Source organism: Musca vetustissima, unplaced genomic scaffold (assembly GCF_032173495.1).
Source record: "Musca vetustissima isolate MV318-11 ecotype Yass unplaced genomic scaffold, APGP_CSIRO_Mvet_v1 utg718, whole genome shotgun sequence".
In the NCBI taxonomy this organism is placed as follows: Eukaryota; Metazoa; Arthropoda; class Insecta; order Diptera; family Muscidae; genus Musca; species Musca vetustissima.
The window spans coordinates 26,155-44,312 of NW_026879958.1; the positions used below are offsets into that span (position 1 = coordinate 26,155).

Genomic DNA, 18,158 nt, shown 5'->3' on the forward strand with positions numbered 1-18,158 from the left:
TTGCCAGGCGTTAGCATTATAAGATGTTTAAATTATCATCGATAATATACAGAGGACGATACTGCATAAAATCTCAAATTTAAACATAGCACGTCAAATCAAAATCGATACATTTCGCAAAGTATAATACAGTCGAATAAATGTAGAATATGCATTACATTACTATATGCAATTGAAGTGAGCACGGCAACTCCCTTTGGCAATTTTTACGCTTTATAATTGCCCATATTCTAAATCTTTACTACCGTCAACAACTGTACCATAACTATACAAAATGGTCCATCATAGTCAAGAAACAAATTCCTAAATCGTCAACAAATCGATTTAATTTATTTTAAAAATAAAATAAACCAATATATTCCCGCAAACAAATATGGCGTTAGTCTTTCAGTTCATAAGAACACTATTCCATTCACACCATATAATTGCAAAAATATTAGAGGTTGGTTTTCTGTAGTCAAAAAGGACACATCGTAGATCATGAACGCAGTACTCACAGTGCGTTCATGTTAACAGTGCAAGAAAAATCGTACAGAGTGACGCATGGGTTACCCCATGCGTCTTTTTCAATTAGTTTTCATTAGTTTTTATAGTAAAATTAAAGAAAATAAAAAAACGGCTCCTTTTATTAAAAACAGCGCGTAACATTTTTGAGTATCTATAAAATAAAATCTACTTTTAAGATTTCCAATAGTCCTTTTAATAATGTTTCTTGCAGATGTGTGCACTTTATTATATCGATGTTGACAAGACCCATGCTCCACTTGTTTATAGGGCCTCATCAAAAATGTTTCCAAAGCGTAACCACTGTCTCCTAGAAGCCAACTATTTTGCATGCACACACTTTGTCTTCCAGGACTTTCATTACTCTCCACAATATTTTACACATTATTGTGCGATCAACACTTATATTTAAATCATTCGCCACTACTCTCTGAAACCCACCAACAGCCAGAAATCTTAAGGCAGCTGCTAAATTTATAATTTACAAAAAAATTTTGTTGTTGTTTTTTGTGATTAAAGAAAAATCCTTATTTTTGATGGCGGGCATGATAACTCCTCACTGGAACATCGGAATCCGAAAATTTCAACGGTGTTAGAAAGAGTACATGTCTGGCTCTCGTATGAACTAGGATTATTGACTTCGCTCTAATATTAACAAAATGGCGAACCTTTGAAACAATATTTTTGAAAAATCGCCGATTTTTGACCAAAAACCAAGTTAAAAAATAAGGAAGATCTTCACCGATTGGCTTTATCCTAGTTCATACGATAGCTACACACTCACAGAGAAACGTGTAAAAATTTGGAATCGATTGGGTTATTAGTTTTTGAGTTATCGTACCCGCCATTCGCAAAAAAATATTTAGAGAAAAACGTGTTAAAAGTTTGAGAAGCCCTTTAGCCGTCACTTGACGCTGACACAATAAATCGGCAATATCTTCAAGAGTTCTTGAGATTTTAACTTGAAATTTTGTAGGGACATTCTTGAATTAGTGTAGATTCGAATTAAATAAAAAAAATTTTGACCTCGAGAATGGGGGAGGTCCCCTTAAAAAAGTATGGGAATTCAAAAACTCTCGGAACATGTCACATGGGCGATAATTTAAAAGTAATTAGATTGCATCCATGCATGGCACAATTATAAAAAGTAACAGCAAATCCCAGCTGATTTGATTCCAACGTAATACTAGTGTCAATATGAATTTGACAAATTATGTTTTTAAAAATCACCCAACAGGAAAATTGGGAACGCATACAATTTGAAATTGTTCTTTATTAAATATGCTCCCGTATTCAATTTACTCAATCTGCCTGCTGGGAAAGTTTGAGGAAGCAAATCTTTCTTCATTGAATAAATCGCATTTTCCTGCATTTTCATATGTGTTACAAATATAAGTGGCGATAGCTCAATTATAGGAAAGACGTGGAAGCGATAGAAACATAAATTTGAAAGATGTTCACTCATGTTTTTCAATTTAATTTTGAGGATTGGAAAATATTACATTTTCAAAAAAAAAAAAAAAAACAATTTGTTTGTTTACATTTTCTGTCAAATGACGTTGACACTAACGTTATATGCCCTAACGTAGAGGGCATATAATGCCCTCTACGTTTGACGTTGGTAAACGATACCATACCTTGTATAATTGTACCACGATTACATCGTCGTTTTTCAGCCAACAATTTGTTATGTTCCAAGTGATACATTATTCTTTACACGATTTTTTGTTGTTATCCTAAAGAGTAATGTATATAATCTATATAATCTATTTTTTTACTTTTATTTATAGGTACCGCCTCCTTATTTCACAATTCCAAATGAAATTGAGCAACACATGCCCATCAAGAAGAAGGAAACCTATAAATTAATCTTTAAATGAGGCCAGTTTTAAATAATGCATGTGACACAATTGCTACTTCGACGGCATAAAGGCGAAACATAATTGTATACATACATTAAATTGTATCATCAACAGATTGTTGATAATATTTTTAGACAGATTTTGTCGTCTTTTCTATATCGGGAAATGTGTCTAAGAAATATTTTTTTTATCTAAATAAGAAGAGAAATAAACTAAATTGATGAAAGTATTGGTAATTTGTTTAACCCATTACTGTCCATTGTACAGAAAAGTACTCATACACATCTCGTTGAATTTATGCAATTTAATTCAACGAGATGTGACTTTTTTGGCGTTTGTAGTGTTTTTTGGTTATTTGGGATCTTTATAGGTTATGTTGCTTTTATGTATGCTAGATAAACAGAAAAAAATATATTTAATTTTAAGTTTAGTTGCCTTTTAAAGGGTTAAGTTCAAGTGAATGACAAAAACTTGTGAAATCCCAAGAGCATTCACTTCTAATTGCTGTTATTTTCCGAGACAGTTTACCTGAGTAAAAATTAATATATCAGAACCATGTAAAATCATGCATGATTTAATACTACATATGTTTTATATACAGATTTACCTTTTAAACAACTCTAGTTTATATAACAAAGCGCAAACAAGAACAATACTAGATGTTATATAAGTCTACTTTTCAATTCCCTTCCTTTTATGTAGGTTTTCTATGTCAGTTATTTCTTTGCAACAGTCTGACGTTAAAACCTCTACCTGGTTGTCGCCATTGATTAAAATATCGTCTTCGATCCGTATACCAATTCCACGAAATTCCTCTGGAACATCAGTTCTGTCTTTCGATATATAAACTCCAGGTTCAACGGTACACACCATGCCTGGCAGGAGTCGAAGCGAACGAGGCATTAGGGGTGTATCGTGAACATCCATTCCCAAGTAGTGAGACACATGATGCGGACAAAATTGATAACCAGCCTATAATTATTAAAATTGAGCATTACTATTTTAATATTTTATATATGAAACTAAATATACCCTTGTTAAGCCTACAACATCAGTTATATGTTTTGAAACCAAACCAATTTCTTGCAAATACTTTCCTAGTCGTAGACACATTGTATCAAATAAATGATCCAATGTCTGGCCACCTTCATTAAGGAGCGTTCCTGAAAGTGGAAATAATCAAAAATATAACTATAAAAAAGGTTAGTTTACGGAAAAGGAGGGGTTTGTACAATTTGGTAAGTTAATAAAATGTAAAGCAAATACAAATTTGCATTTTCGCACTATTACATATTTTAGGAATTTTACCATGGGTACAATGATGGATATATTTTAGTAGTAGTTTTTGGTCGGTATTATGTAAAACGACTACTTCTTCCTCTGCAGTATCACCAATTCAACACAAGTAGTAGTTTTTGGTCGGTATTATGTAAAACGACTACTTCTTCCTCTGCAATATCACCAATTCAACACAAGAGCAATTGTTATACAATTATCTCTAGTTTAGTTTGCTAAATGTTAAATATTAGCATTGGCCAGTAATGATTACCTGAACAAATGTTACCCCCAAACGTATCTATACTATGTAAACATTAATATCCCTCCGAATTAAAGCATAAACATACCAATCAACTCCTTTTGTAGCTGCAAAACTACGTCGTACAAAATTCTATGCGGTTCTGTGAATTTACCACTAACAGGCCAAGTCCTTGTTATGTCACTTGTGTATCTGTATATAAAATAAATTTGTGCATTTCATCACTAAGTAATTGTACCAACAAACATCCATACCCGCCATATTCACAACCGGCATCCATCAACAACAAATCCGTCGACTTTAATAATTGGGTATTATTTATGTAGTGTATTGTTGTTGCATTGTTCCCACTTGCTACAACAGGTGGGTATGCCAGATAACTAGCATTGCGCATTCTACATTTAAAGTCTATCATTGCATAAATATGATGCTCCGAATGCCCTGGACGTGTTTCACTCATTACTTCATTTATTGAATGAGATGCAATTTCACATGTTCTTCTCATTAAATTTTGTTCAGCACTGGATTTAAAAAGTCTCATTCCTTGGATTATGGTAGAAGGCGACTCAATTGCGGAACCACATGTTCTTTTAGTAATTTCCGAAACATTGGATAAATCGCATGTGTTCTGATCAAACCAAATTAGAGGCTTATTGAATTCAACATGTCTTTTAATTTCATGCTCATATGAATCGACAGGATATGCTTCATCTAGTCCAAATAGTTCTATAGCTAAGTCCACGCCAGTTCTTGATCCCTCCCAAAGTTCTGCGTGTTTATCTTTTGGCCTCATAAACATCATTGATTTTGAATTTCCCTTATCATCGATGGACATAGCAAGAATTGAATCGGGCTCCAAACACCCTGACAAATAGTAGAAATCGCTGCTTTGTCGGAAAAAGTATGGAATTTTATCACTCATATATTTTTTTGTTGAAGATGGAACAATAATCTGAAAGAAAGTTCATTTATAAAAATATCCCTTGGAACTATATCCAATGCCTAAACTGCGGAATTCATACCAGGTGGTTGCGATTAGTACATTTGTCTTTCATGTAATCGGCGGCATATTTTTGAACACCGACCAGAAGTCTTGCCCTTCGTTGTTGGAATTCGTCTAGTTTCACCCCTGGGACTAGCTCATCCTTATTTATCAGATGAGGATGTGTGGCATAAACAGGTTGGCCGAAGACCTGGTTATTTAGTGCATCTGTGATACTCTTTTGAGCTTTTGTAGCATTGTTGTATGAGGAAAAATTTGATGCTATCGGTAATTTCTTTGCAATATGCGAAATACCTTAAAATGAAAACTATTAAAATTACATTATACATATACAATAATATACAGTGTTGGCTTACCACATTTACGATAAATTAGTGCGAACATGTTCCTTGCTGCTTTATCGAAGGAGCAAATAAATAAATATTTACACAACAATTTAAAAAGAACATATGATTATAACAGCTGATTGTCGTTACCTTGACACAATAAATACATTGGTACAGTATGTCAAGAAAATATTCTTTAAAATTAAAAAAAAAAATTGGTACAGTATGTCAAGAAAATATTCTTTAAAATTAAAAAAGAATATTTTCTAAGGTCTTCTCAAGAGGCGTGGATTTTTTAAAGAATATTTTCTAAGGTCTTCTCAAGAGGCGTGGATTTTTTAAAGAATATTTTCTAAGGTCTTCTCAAGAGGCGTGGATTATTTTAAAGAATATTTTCAAAGGTCTTATAAGAGGCGTGGTTTATTTTAAAGAATATTTTATAGGGTCTTCTAAGAGGCGTAGATTTTTTAAAGAATATTTTTATTATATAATTGAACATTTTCAAATGTAGAATCTTGAAAGCAGAAGAAAAACGTGAGCGTGAGCAAATCGAGATGTTCATGAGTCAGAATGAAGTCAGAAAAGAAGAACAATAAGGCAGCAGGTGCCGATGGATTACCAGCCGAACTATTCAAGACCCGTTGTCAGCTGCTGGTCAGGAACATACACCAGCTTATTAGTACAATTTGGCTAGAGAAATGCATGCTCAATGATTTGAATCTCAGTATACTGTATACCATGCAAACAAAAAAAAAAAAAGAATACAAGACGATATATGCCAACAATAGAGGAATAAAGGGCTAAGCAGAATGCTCGCGTTGACCCATCCGTTGCGTTATGTGTTATCGAAAATACAACAACCACAAGGAAACGATAACAAAAACGCTCGAAGTTGATGTGCGCTGCGCTTTGAAGTTAAATATATTTTAACTTTTTGCGTGCGTTAACGCGATAACAAAAAACGCTCAACGCGAACATTAAGTTTAGCCCTTAAGTCTCCTTCATATTGCATATAAAGTGCTATCCATCGTGCTATGTAAACGATTGAAGCCAATGGTCAATGATATTATTAGACCATACCAATGCGGCTTCAGGCCTAACGAATCCACCACTGACCAGATTTTCAATCTGCTCCAGAACCTGGAAAAGACCCACGAAAATCACATCGAAACATTCCACTTATTCGATGACTATAAAGCCGCATTCGACAGCTCTATCCTTTCAGAGGTTTTCAAAGCCATGTCTGCGTTCCTGCAAAATTAATATGGCTATGTAGGATAACTTTTAAGTTAAAGTCGGAAAGGACCTCTCGGAGCCCTTTAATACCGAACGAGGATTCAGACAAGGTGACAGTTTGTCGTGTCACCTGTTTAACATCCTGCTGGAAAAGGACATACGAGATGCAAATGTGAACAGAAATGGCACTCTGTACACCAAACATCATATGTTACTCGCCCACGCCGACGACATCGACATAATGGGTCGAACATTGCGAGCTGTAACAGACTTCTTTGAAGGAATTGGTACAGTATGTCAAGAAAATATTCTTTAAAATTAAAAAAGAATATTTTCTAAGGTCTTCTCAAGAGGCGTGGATTTTTTAAAGAATATTTTCTAAGGTCTTCTCAAGAGGCGTGGATTATTTTAAAGAATATTTTCAAAGGTCTTATAAGAGGCGTGGTTTATTTTAAAGAATATTTTATAGGGTCTTCTAAGAGGCGTAGATTTTTTAAAGAATATTTTTATTATATAATTGAACATTTTCAAATGTAGAATCTTGAAAGCAGAAGAAAAACGTGAGCGTGAGCAAATCGAGATGTTCATGAGTCAGAATGAAGTCAGAAAAGAAGAACAATAAGGCAGCAGGTGCCGATGGATTACCAGCCGAACTATTCAAGACCCGTTGTCAGCTGCTGGTCAGGAACATACACCAGCTTATTAGTACAATTTGGCTAGAGAAATGCATGCTCAATGATTTGAATCTCAGTATACTGTATACCATGCAAACAAAAAAAAAAAAAGAATACAAGACGATATATGCCAACAATAGAGGAATAAAGGGCTAAGCAGAATGCTCGCGTTGACCCATCCGTTGCGTTATGTGTTATCGAAAATACAACAACCACAAGGAAACGATAACAAAAACGCTCGAAGTTGATGTGCGCTGCGCTTTGAAGTTAAATATATTTTAACTTTTTGCGTGCGTTAACGCGATAACAAAAAACGCTCAACGCGAACATTAAGTTTAGCCCTTAAGTCTCCTTCATATTGCATATAAAGTGCTATCCATCGTGCTATGTAAACGATTGAAGCCAATGGTCAATGATATTATTAGACCATACCAATGCGGCTTCAGGCCTAACGAATCCACCACTGACCAGATTTTCAATCTGCTCCAGAACCTGGAAAAGACCCACGAAAATCACATCGAAACATTCCACTTATTCGATGACTATAAAGCCGCATTCGACAGCTCTATCCTTTCAGAGGTTTTCAAAGCCATGTCTGCGTTCCTGCAAAATTAATATGGCTATGTAGGATAACTTTTAAGTTAAAGTCGGAAAGGACCTCTCGGAGCCCTTTAATACCGAACGAGGATTCAGACAAGGTGACAGTTTGTCGTGTCACCTGTTTAACATCCTGCTGGAAAAGGACATACGAGATGCAAATGTGAACAGAAATGGCACTCTGTACACCAAACATCATATGTTACTCGCCCACGCCGACGACATCGACATAATGGGTCGAACATTGCGAGCTGTAACAGACTTCTTTGAAGGAATTGTGGAGTCTGCCAAAGTGAGACTGGCAGTAAATGCCGAGGAAATCAAGCTAATGGTATCAACGCGCCAGACGTCCAGTAGACTCTACCAACTATGGAACTTGAAAACTACAGAACTAATAACATCAGCTTTGAAATCCGGAGGAGAATAGCGTTGGCCAACAGATGCTAATATGGCCAGACCAAACACACTCTACAAGACCCGTGCTGCCGATCGTCCATTTTAATAAGTATCAGCTGATACTTCATTTCATCAACAATATAAATACATCATCGGCCATTTTATTTTGGCTTTGTTTTTTATCATCCTTTCTTTTATTAGTTGTACATGGAACGTTTTTTAATTCAGTCTGTTGTTGTGGAGATAGTCGCTTCCAAAGATAAAAAATTTAAATTGTTTAAAGTATGACTGAATCTAGTGACAAGGTGGTGGCAGCCAAAAATGCATTATTTGTGGCATTAGGAGAAAACGTGACCAAGTATTTGGGAAATATGAAAATGTGGTTCCGGCACAAATGGTCAAAGGAACAGTTCGATTACGAATCCCGAAAACTTCTTACATCTGATAAAATGCATCTCCATAACCAATTTCTTATAGCGATTCTCAATAAAATCGATGCATTTCAAGTGCCACCACAGGTATCTCCATACGGTGGAATCGGTAATATCTATGGAACAAATAGTTCTTCTGCATTGCTAGGCAGCAGCGGAAGCGCAAGCAGTAATAAAAAAGGAAAAAGAAAGAAAAGCTCGAGAATTTCTAGTGACAGAGTTACTTTTGAACCATACGACTTTCTAGATTTTATTATGGAAGATACTATGAAAATAATTAGACCTCCAGCTGGCACAGAGGCAAATGTTCAAATATTACCAACACAAAGATATTGTGTCCAGGAACTATTTCTTCCGGATGCGGGATTTATTTTGGGCCGTTTCCTTATAGGGGCATGGGAGTCTGGGTTGATCAATGTAGAGGATAGTGTGGCAGAATATGTTGCCATGGCAGTACAAGTTCTTTTGAAGAACCTAATTTCAGCCATTATAATGAAGAAGGAGCATTACAAAGTCACGGGTGAAGGTTCATTCTTCTACGATGTGGGAGCACCGCTAAAAGACCCCTCGTTACGGAATACAGTAACAAGACAAAAACTCGATGACGGACCCCTAGAATTGGACAAAGAAATAACATCGCCAAATTTTATGCGAAGATCTAACGATGATGTTACCTTCCTTTCAGCATGTGAAGAAATGTACGTGTTGAATAAATTTAATACATATTGAATGTCTATATAATAGTTTATATTAATTATTTAAATTTCAGGTATCCTAAAGTCACAAAAGAAATAACACTTAGAGATTGCCAGCGAGCGTTTAATGACCATAACCTAATACCTTCACATTCGGTCTATGCCATAAACATGGAAAGAATTACACAGATGCTACATTAATATACTTCATTTATTTATAAAAAATAATATAAACATAACAAACATATAAGAATTACAATTTAGCAAAAACTGGTTTTTCGCCTTTCGTTAGTTGCGCGGCAGCAGCCTGGGCAAAGTCCTCGGATTGTAAGTACAACTTATTCATTTCACGCTGAAATTAAATGATATTCATAATATAAGTTGTCAAATATTCACAGTTTTGTGCGTGTTAAATAAACAATTCCTCAAAAATCGAGTTCAAATAAAAGTGATTTCATTCTAAACTTTATCTCGTTGGAAAAGGCAAAAAGGATAAAATAAAGTTAGAATTGTACCAATTTCAACTACCTTCTTCATAGTACTACGAATACTTACAATTTGGTCTAATCCGTCCTGATTCGGGCGGCTTAGAGAATACACCAAGTTTTGTTTTGTTGCTTGCACAGCTATTGGACTCTTTTGTGCAATATTTTCTGCTAATTCTATCGCAGCATTCAACATGGTATCTCTGTCAGGGAAAACTCGGCTGACTAATCCTGAACTGAAAGCTTCAGAACTTTCAAACTTTCTACCTGTAAAACATAGTTCACGGGCCAGAGATTGGCTACCGATAGCCTTTGGGAGACGTTGTAGTGTACCCACATCAGCTGCCATACCAATTTCCACTTCCTTTACCGAAAAAAATGCATCTTGCGAACAATAGCGAATATCGGCGGCTGTAATTAAGTCAATACCAGCCCCAATGCAGGCCGAGTGGGTAGCAACTATTACGGGTTTCGGACACCTTTCTAAAGAACTCATAGAATCTTGGTATAATTTTATCAACGGTTCCAAATAAGCGCCTCTGCGTGCTACATCTTCAATTTCAGCCAAGTCCTGGCCCAATTGCAACATATCAGTTAGATCAATTCCTATAATTAGAAAATCACTAGACAATTGCCAGCTTCAGGCGTTATTTGAATCCACTACTTACCAGCTGTAAAATGTTTGCCAGATGCAGATAAAACAATAGCACGACAATCGGGATTTGAACTCAAGCTCTCGAAACAAGTCTTAATTTCGCTAAATATAAATATATGTATTTATAATGTGTATCAAACAACATGCATCGATCATTTAATGACTTACATCCACATTTCCTTGTTGATGGCATTATATCGTTTGGGCCTATTCAGTTCGACATTGAAGACAAAGGGTTTTGGAACTGCAATATTTAATGTTTTGTATTCTGCACTATTAGTAGTGTTTGCTGTCAAAATCTTTCCCGACATTCTGCGTACTGTATTGTTAGCTAAAACAAAATCCAACATAAAAAAGACAGATTAGTAACAATTAAGAGGACTGTTTCGAACTTTGGACTGGACTTTGTTTACAGTGAATATAGTATAACAACATCTAATGAGTTTACCTAGCAGATTGCGTGATATGGAAGCACTGATTTTGCATAAATTGTTCAGCATTATGCACTGGTTAATAACTGATCTATAGAAAACAGTTGGTGATTCTTTTATAGAAAAAAAAAATAAATAAAAATTAATGTTTATAACTTGGCAGTGTACAATACTTATATCTCGATTGAATTAAATAATCGCGCGACGTTCGACAACACAAAATAATGATCGGCGATGAGAAAGATTCTCAGAGTCTAAACGCAACCATAGAGTCTAGAGTCAGTGAAAGTAGTTTGCCGTGTGTTTCTTATTGGCAACGGGAAATCGCGACGGCTGAGAGTCTAAACGCAACCATAGAGTCTAGAGTCAGCGAAAGTAGTTTGCCGTGTGTTTCTTATTGGCAACGGGAAATCGCGACGGCTGACGTTCGCGTCTAGCGGCATGACGCTCAGTGTTGCCGAAAGTGGGCATTTATGCCAAAAAATGGGCATAAAAAATGTAAAATTTTGGACTTGGGCGGATTTTGGGCATTTTTTCGTTTCCGGAACATTTAAATTTTTTTATATATTTGTTTACCCTACACAAATATGTTGTGAGAAATTTTATTGTCCCAAGAATTTGTAAAACTGCGAAATAATTGCTCCAAGACCACCGATATATTTCGACTAGCTGATTCGATTTAGACCTGTTTTTCCGCCTGTCCATTATAATTTGTATGGATTAATCGCCATTTGTATGTGGATCAGGTTCTATCCAAAGACGACTCTTATATGTTCAAATGGATCTAAAACTTTACTTTTGTCGTTAATTCTGGTCGCTCTCGAGATCACATTTATGACCCGAACAAGACTAAACTTTACACGGGAAAAAATCATGGATGTTTATGTTTGATTCTAATCGCTCTATAGACCATATGTATGATCTAAAAACCATGTAATTTAACCGGAAAGAGGATATGGGCATCGAAGATCATGTCATTCTATGGTGGACATGTTTTTTCCACGAACATATGAAATAAAATAAATAATTTGTACTTTGAAATCATTTCAACTATCTTGACGTATGTAGTCGGATATACCAAAATGTTCATATGTGGACAAACGTGACTGAAAATGTATATTTAGTGTTTGTGTGTAGGGTATTGTATGGTCAGCCACGTCTGAATATTCTGCTCCGCTTCCTGGTATTATTTTAGGTCATTCAGTCGGTTTTCGACATATATATACCCTGAATCTAGGTTTTGAAATTACTCTATAGCCAAGGTGGAACTTTTTTATTATATTGTGACCGATAATTGCACCAAAATTTATATTAAGTATAAGTATTAAGGTCTTTCATGTTTAGACCACACATTATTTACATTTGCTTTATATAAGGTACATGTTTTTATCAAAAGGTTATGCCATAGAGGCCACATATTCGGATTAAATGCAAATTTGGTGAAATATTACTATGTACAAACAATGCATCAAATCAATATTTACAACCTTTTAAAATGTTGACCTGAAGTAATGACCCGTGGGTTCCCATCTTCGAACTTGATTTAGGTTTGGTAAAAGTAGGTAGAAAGTTTGAATCAGACATTCCGTTCATCTGATATAGAATGAAAAAAATTTCGACGCAGAAGGTTTCTCCATCTCCGAACTTGATTTAAATTTGGAAGAAATGTGATGATGTGCTAAGTTTGGATGAGATCGGTTACTTCTTTCGAAAGACATCGTGCGCACCGGATGACTGGACAGACAAACGGTCATTTGTAAATGGAAAAAAATTAGAACAAAAAGGACCCTTGCTTTAAATATTTAACGTCAGTGTATACTTTTTGAATTTTTGGGCATAAATTGTTGATTTTGGGCACTTTTTGGGGAAATTTTGGGCGGAAATAAAATTTTCAAACGGCAACACTGATGACGCTAGTATAGATTTTATTCATTTTTGCTCAGCGTCATACTCAGAATTTCTCTCTTGCTCTCAATTGAGTTGCCATATTTTAGGTAAAAATGAACAGTGCTACCAAATTTCAATGAGCATTTATATCAAAAAATATGGCAGTGCTGTTAAAAAAACAAATATTTTTAAGGGTTGTGGACGTTTTTTAACGAATTAATAATAAAATGGAAGAAAAATATTTTTTTCAATAATATTATCCAAGTTCCTTGACATTATTGTTTATTAAATAATAAATTGATTTTGGTTTGCACAACGTAAAATTTTCTGTCAAAAAATGAAAACAAATAATTGACATTTTGTACCGCTAACGCTAACTCTTTTTTTTTGGTTTTCACGCCGGCGAAAAAGTATGACGCTGACTCATGACTCTCTGGTTGCATTTAGACTCTCAAGCAAATGTTTTTTATTCATGCAAGGTATTTCTGATATTAATATTTTTCATGGTGACCCTATACTTTGACAGTTACCCAGCAAACCAAATGTTGGATTACAAAAGTTCGGGTAATATGCCTATATTATTTTATTAGAGAAATACCATGGCATAATTATACAAGATAGTCTCATGCAGTCATGTTCATAAATTTGCTTTTGACAACATTCAGCTTTCAAAATTTAAACAAAAATAACTTTCTTCGAAATGTACGCAAACCTTGTGTCCAGTGGCAAAAATTTTTGAATCATTCATGTTTATTAATATTTTTAAGTTTCCTGCTTATAAAACCTATAAATATAAATTGCAACATTCTTAGTTAAATCTTGAGAACAATGTGGGGCTTTAGAAAATATATATATTTTTTTAATTTGTTGAAAATTTGCCAGTCGCCATGGGTAACATTTTATGGAATTTATGTTTCATTCTATTTGGTATTGATATATGAATTCCATATTAAGAAGTGTTGCTATTATCAATTTCTCAAATGAGACTACCTTGTATAGTTATGCCCATGGCACAATGAGTAGGTAGTCCACTTAGAGCATCTGATGTCTTGATTAACTGTCAAAGTGCATAATTTCTACTTGAATTCGATGTGCAATGTTGCCAATCATGTGAAAAATTAGCTCTGTCTGTTTACTCGATATTTGGTAGCAATTGTAATGTTGTCTGTTTACCCAAAAATCCAGTAAAAGAGAGCCATGTGAGAGAGCAAGTTTGACAGTTGAACAACAACAAACTTACTGGAGTTTACTGAAAGAAATTTTTTTATCGTTCATTCCCACGCCTCACTTTCCCACCCCTGCCGACCGAGGGCGCGACCTCCCCTTTCGTAGGGATCGCGTACACACCATAATCCGCATTATGATGGAATATGAGAAGGGATAGAAAACCAGCTACAGAAATCGACTTCAACAGCCAGTTTGTTATTAAGTTGTATTGTTCATTTAAAAATGTAATGATATTAGATTTTATTAGTTCTATATTCATGCAAAAGTCTACGTTAGAATACACAGAATTGAAATCAATACACATTTTACTAAGTGGATCTCCCATAGAATAATTTGTGCGATGAAAATCTACGTATAATGGTTGATAATATCTACTTAATCGAAAAGGAACATTTATTCTAATGGATGGAATTAGGAAGTCTGGGGGTATATTACCGTTTAGTATTTTAATTACCATCATAGTGTTCAACATAATACGTCTACTTTTTAATGTAGGCAATCGAATTAATTTTAACCTGCTAGTGTAAGAAGGCAACACAAAGTCACTATTCCAATGTAAAGCTCTCAGTGCAAAAATTAGAAATTGTTTCGGCACTGACTCAATTTTTTCGGAATATATTGTATATTGGGGATCCCATACAACAGAGCCATATTCTAATATGGGTAGCACAAGAGATGTAAAAAGTTCATGGTTAACCCTGTCAAAAGCTTTACTGAAGTCAGTGTAAATTGTATCTGTTTGATTACGCCGAATAAAACCTTTTATGACGGTTGAGGAAAATTGAATAAGATTGGTAATGGTTGAGAGGCCACTACGAAAACCATGTTGATATGGACTTAAGATTGGCTGAACTTTATGAGAAATTACATCAGTAATCAGTTTTTCGAATAATTTTGGTATTGCACTTAATTTAGCAATTCCTCTATAATTCGAGACATTAGTTAAGCTACCCGATTTGTGTAAAGGAACTATACAGGATATCTTCCAGAAGGTAGGAAAATGACTATACTTCAGGGAATAATTAAACAACAGCGTTAATGGGATAGCTAATGTATCTGAACAGTACTTTAGAATTATGCTAGGAATGCCATCCGGACCTGAACTTTTAATTGATCTTCAATTACGTAGATTTTTAGAAACATATTGACTTTGTAAAAAAGGCATAGATATGTGTCTTTATTTGGACAGGGTGAATATGAATATGTTGTAGCAAAAAAATTTGCAAAGCACTCTGAAATTTCAGAGTTTTTCTCAAATGTCTGATTATTGAATTTCAAAATGGTGGGTATTGACGTAGATTTTCTTTATATATTAACAAAGTCATAAAAAGATTTAGGATTGGATTTGAAATTATGTTTAATCTTGTTTAAATAAAGATTGTAAAGTTTTCGAGACTCTGTCGTATATTTAGACCTTCCGACAGCATAATTAGCATAATCTATAGAGGAGACAAATTTTTATATTTTTTAAAAAGTTTATTTTTATAATTTTTAATACTTGAAAACCCAGATGTAACCCACGGATATCGTTCCGGGCTTCTAACTCTAACAATGGGAACACATTCTAGAATAAATTTATTTAGGATATCATAAAATTTATATACTGATAATTCTAGATCACTATGACTCTTACAAATAAATAATGAGCTCCAATTTACGGTTGAGATAAGTGCGTTTAGCTTTCGGAAGTCAGTTTTATTATAATTAGGAAAAGATTAAAATGACATTGAAGAATTTTTGGTAGCTAAATTATTATGCATCATAGATATGCATATTGTAGGATGGTAGTTATCTTCGGGAGTACATACTGGAGGTATTTTAATTATTTCAAAATATTGTGTATAATTCGCAAATGCTAGATCTAGAATTCGATCATAACAATTTGATACGCTATTAATTTGATAAAGATTTATGTCGCTAAATCGATTTACAATTTCAAGGGTATATTGGTTTACATTTGCATCAGATGTTAAGGGCGTTAGAGCCTCAGAATCTGACAATGAAAGCCACTTTACGGACGGCAGATTAAAATCGCCGAGAACTAATATTTTGTCAGAGTCATTCATTTGGTAGTGATTGAATGTATTGCTAACAGATGCTGATTATAAATATCAAGTTGCGATGAGGGAGGAATGTATGAGCAAGTCACATATAATTTAAAAATTTATAATTCAATGGATATGCACCTTTTTCAACAACTTTGTCTTTTCTAAATATTTGATATCTAGAACACAATTTCACTATTTTACACGGATGCTTTTAACCAACTTTCAGAAAATACTATAACATCATAATTAAAACCAAGGCTATCAGAGAATAATCGAGTTAATTTTGTGTTTAACCCTCTTACATTCTGATAGCTAAATTTTCAGATTTTTCCAGAAATTCCTTTGCAAATGCATTAGCAGGCCAAAATTCTCTTGAAATTAGTCGATGAAACATACTTTCTTGTACTACGACCTTAAAAGATGATCTACTTTCTGAGAAAGAAGACCGGAGCTTATAACAACGTAGAAAGAAATTTCCATCGATTTTTGATTTTATATAATAATTTATATCCTCAGCCGAGGTATCTGGTGCAAACCTTGATACACATACCATTTTCATGGTTTTTTTACCAGGTTGGAGGGAATTGCTAGTGACAGCTACGGAAGACGCATTAGATGATTGAACTGATGATTCCCGATTTCCGTGAGTAGGTTTTGAAGTCTTTTCCAGACTAGCACTACTTATACTCACAGATTTTGGATTAATCACTTCATTTACATCCTTAACGATTTCCGAGGACGAATGTGACGCAACACTAGCATATGTCTGGACACAATCAGTTTCCGTTGTATCTGTGATATTGACGGAAGGTGATTGTGGCACTGTATTCCCAACATAAACTGTGGGTTTGCGACTAGGCACGACTTTATTGGGAGCCTTTTTCGCAGACCTTTTACGTTTCTGCCCAGACACAGACGGCGATGATACAAATTCATCCAGCTCTTGGTACTTTTTGAACAAATTGGAAAAATTCTCAAAACGTTTTGATAACGATGTAAATTCCTTTTTCATCGAACCAAGCTCCGACTGCGATTCTTTTACAAAGTTGTAAAAGTCGGCTGAGAGTTTTCGACAATGAACACAGCACCAGCGGACACCAACATTATCCCTAATTGTGTCCACTACTTTTGCATTAATTCGAGCACATTTAACGTGCCATTGATTAGGGCAAAACCAGCAAGTGACACACAACTCATCATCTACAGAAATATTACATAATTCATAAGGACAAACCATTTTCAAAAATTATTATTATTATTGATTTTTTTATATAATTTATGAATTTTCTGGAATTTCTATCCCTTGAATTTTTTATGAAACACAAAATTTGGCAACTCTGTTTTGAGATGTCAAACTAACAGAACAAAATAAAAGAAATGTTACAACAACAATAAGTGTGTCTGGTTACTTTTCCAGTAACATTTATTCAGTAAGTTCTAGTTCAGAGAGTAAGCAATTTTTACTCTCTTTTGCGATAATACTGAAAAAGTAAACAGACAACATTAAGTAAGATTTAGCAAATAAACAGCTGATTCAAAAAAACATTTCATTTGCGCCAAAATAAATAACAAACAGAGGACGAACACAATTATTTGTATTGTATTTAATATTAAAAATAAAATGAATAATAAAAGAAAACTTGATTTGGTATGTTCCCAGGGAACATTTAAGCTTCCTGCATCAATACATTGTCCTCTATCTGGAACTTGCCTAAAAATATATAAGGAATTAGTCTCTAATTTAATGAAACTTTGCATTACTTACGAATTTTCTTAATTTTTCTGTAATTTTTATACAACTTAACATGAAATTGAAAACAGCTGATCCAAAAACGCAGAGTTTGCAAAATCTTACTGCATAAATTTTTTTCAGTAAACTCCAGTAAGTTTGTTGTTGTTGAACTGTCAAACTTGCTCTCTCACTTAACTCTCTTTTACTGGATTTTTGTGTAAACAGACAACATTTAGTAACAATTGTTACCAAATATCGAGTAAACAGACAGAGCTAATATAAGCTAATGTAACAAAGAAAAAAATTGGGAATGGAAACAAAATGCCAATTAGAATTAAAAAGATTAATTAATATTAGCAAAAATATGTTAAATTTCACAATTCCAATTAGATCAAAATGCACAAAAATTATTTCACAAAACTTTTAAACACT

General features: G+C 34.3%; 2 protein-coding genes across 2 annotated transcripts; one reads left to right on the top strand and one right to left on the bottom strand.

The window, feature by feature from the left end:
* Nucleotides 1-3,038: 3,038 nt before the first annotated feature.
* LOC133325201 (xaa-Pro aminopeptidase 3) lies at nucleotides 3,039-5,290 on the bottom strand. The gene is made up of 6 exons (XM_061533983.1): nucleotides 5,263-5,290; nucleotides 4,926-5,200; nucleotides 4,158-4,855; nucleotides 3,992-4,095; nucleotides 3,399-3,529; nucleotides 3,039-3,338 (listed from the first exon to the last, which is right to left on the bottom strand). The coding sequence occupies exons 1-6, from the start codon at nucleotides 5,288-5,290 to the stop codon at nucleotides 3,039-3,041; spliced, it is 1,536 nt and encodes a 511-aa protein (XP_061389967.1).
* Nucleotides 5,291-8,419: 3,129 nt separating this feature from the next.
* LOC133325203 (transcriptional adapter 1-like) lies at nucleotides 8,420-9,462 on the top strand. Its single transcript, XM_061533984.1, has 2 exons — nucleotides 8,420-9,264; nucleotides 9,336-9,462. Exons 1-2 carry the CDS (start codon nucleotides 8,420-8,422, stop codon nucleotides 9,460-9,462), a joined length of 972 nt encoding a protein of 323 aa, XP_061389968.1.
* The last annotated feature ends 8,696 nt before the right edge of the window (nucleotides 9,463-18,158 follow it).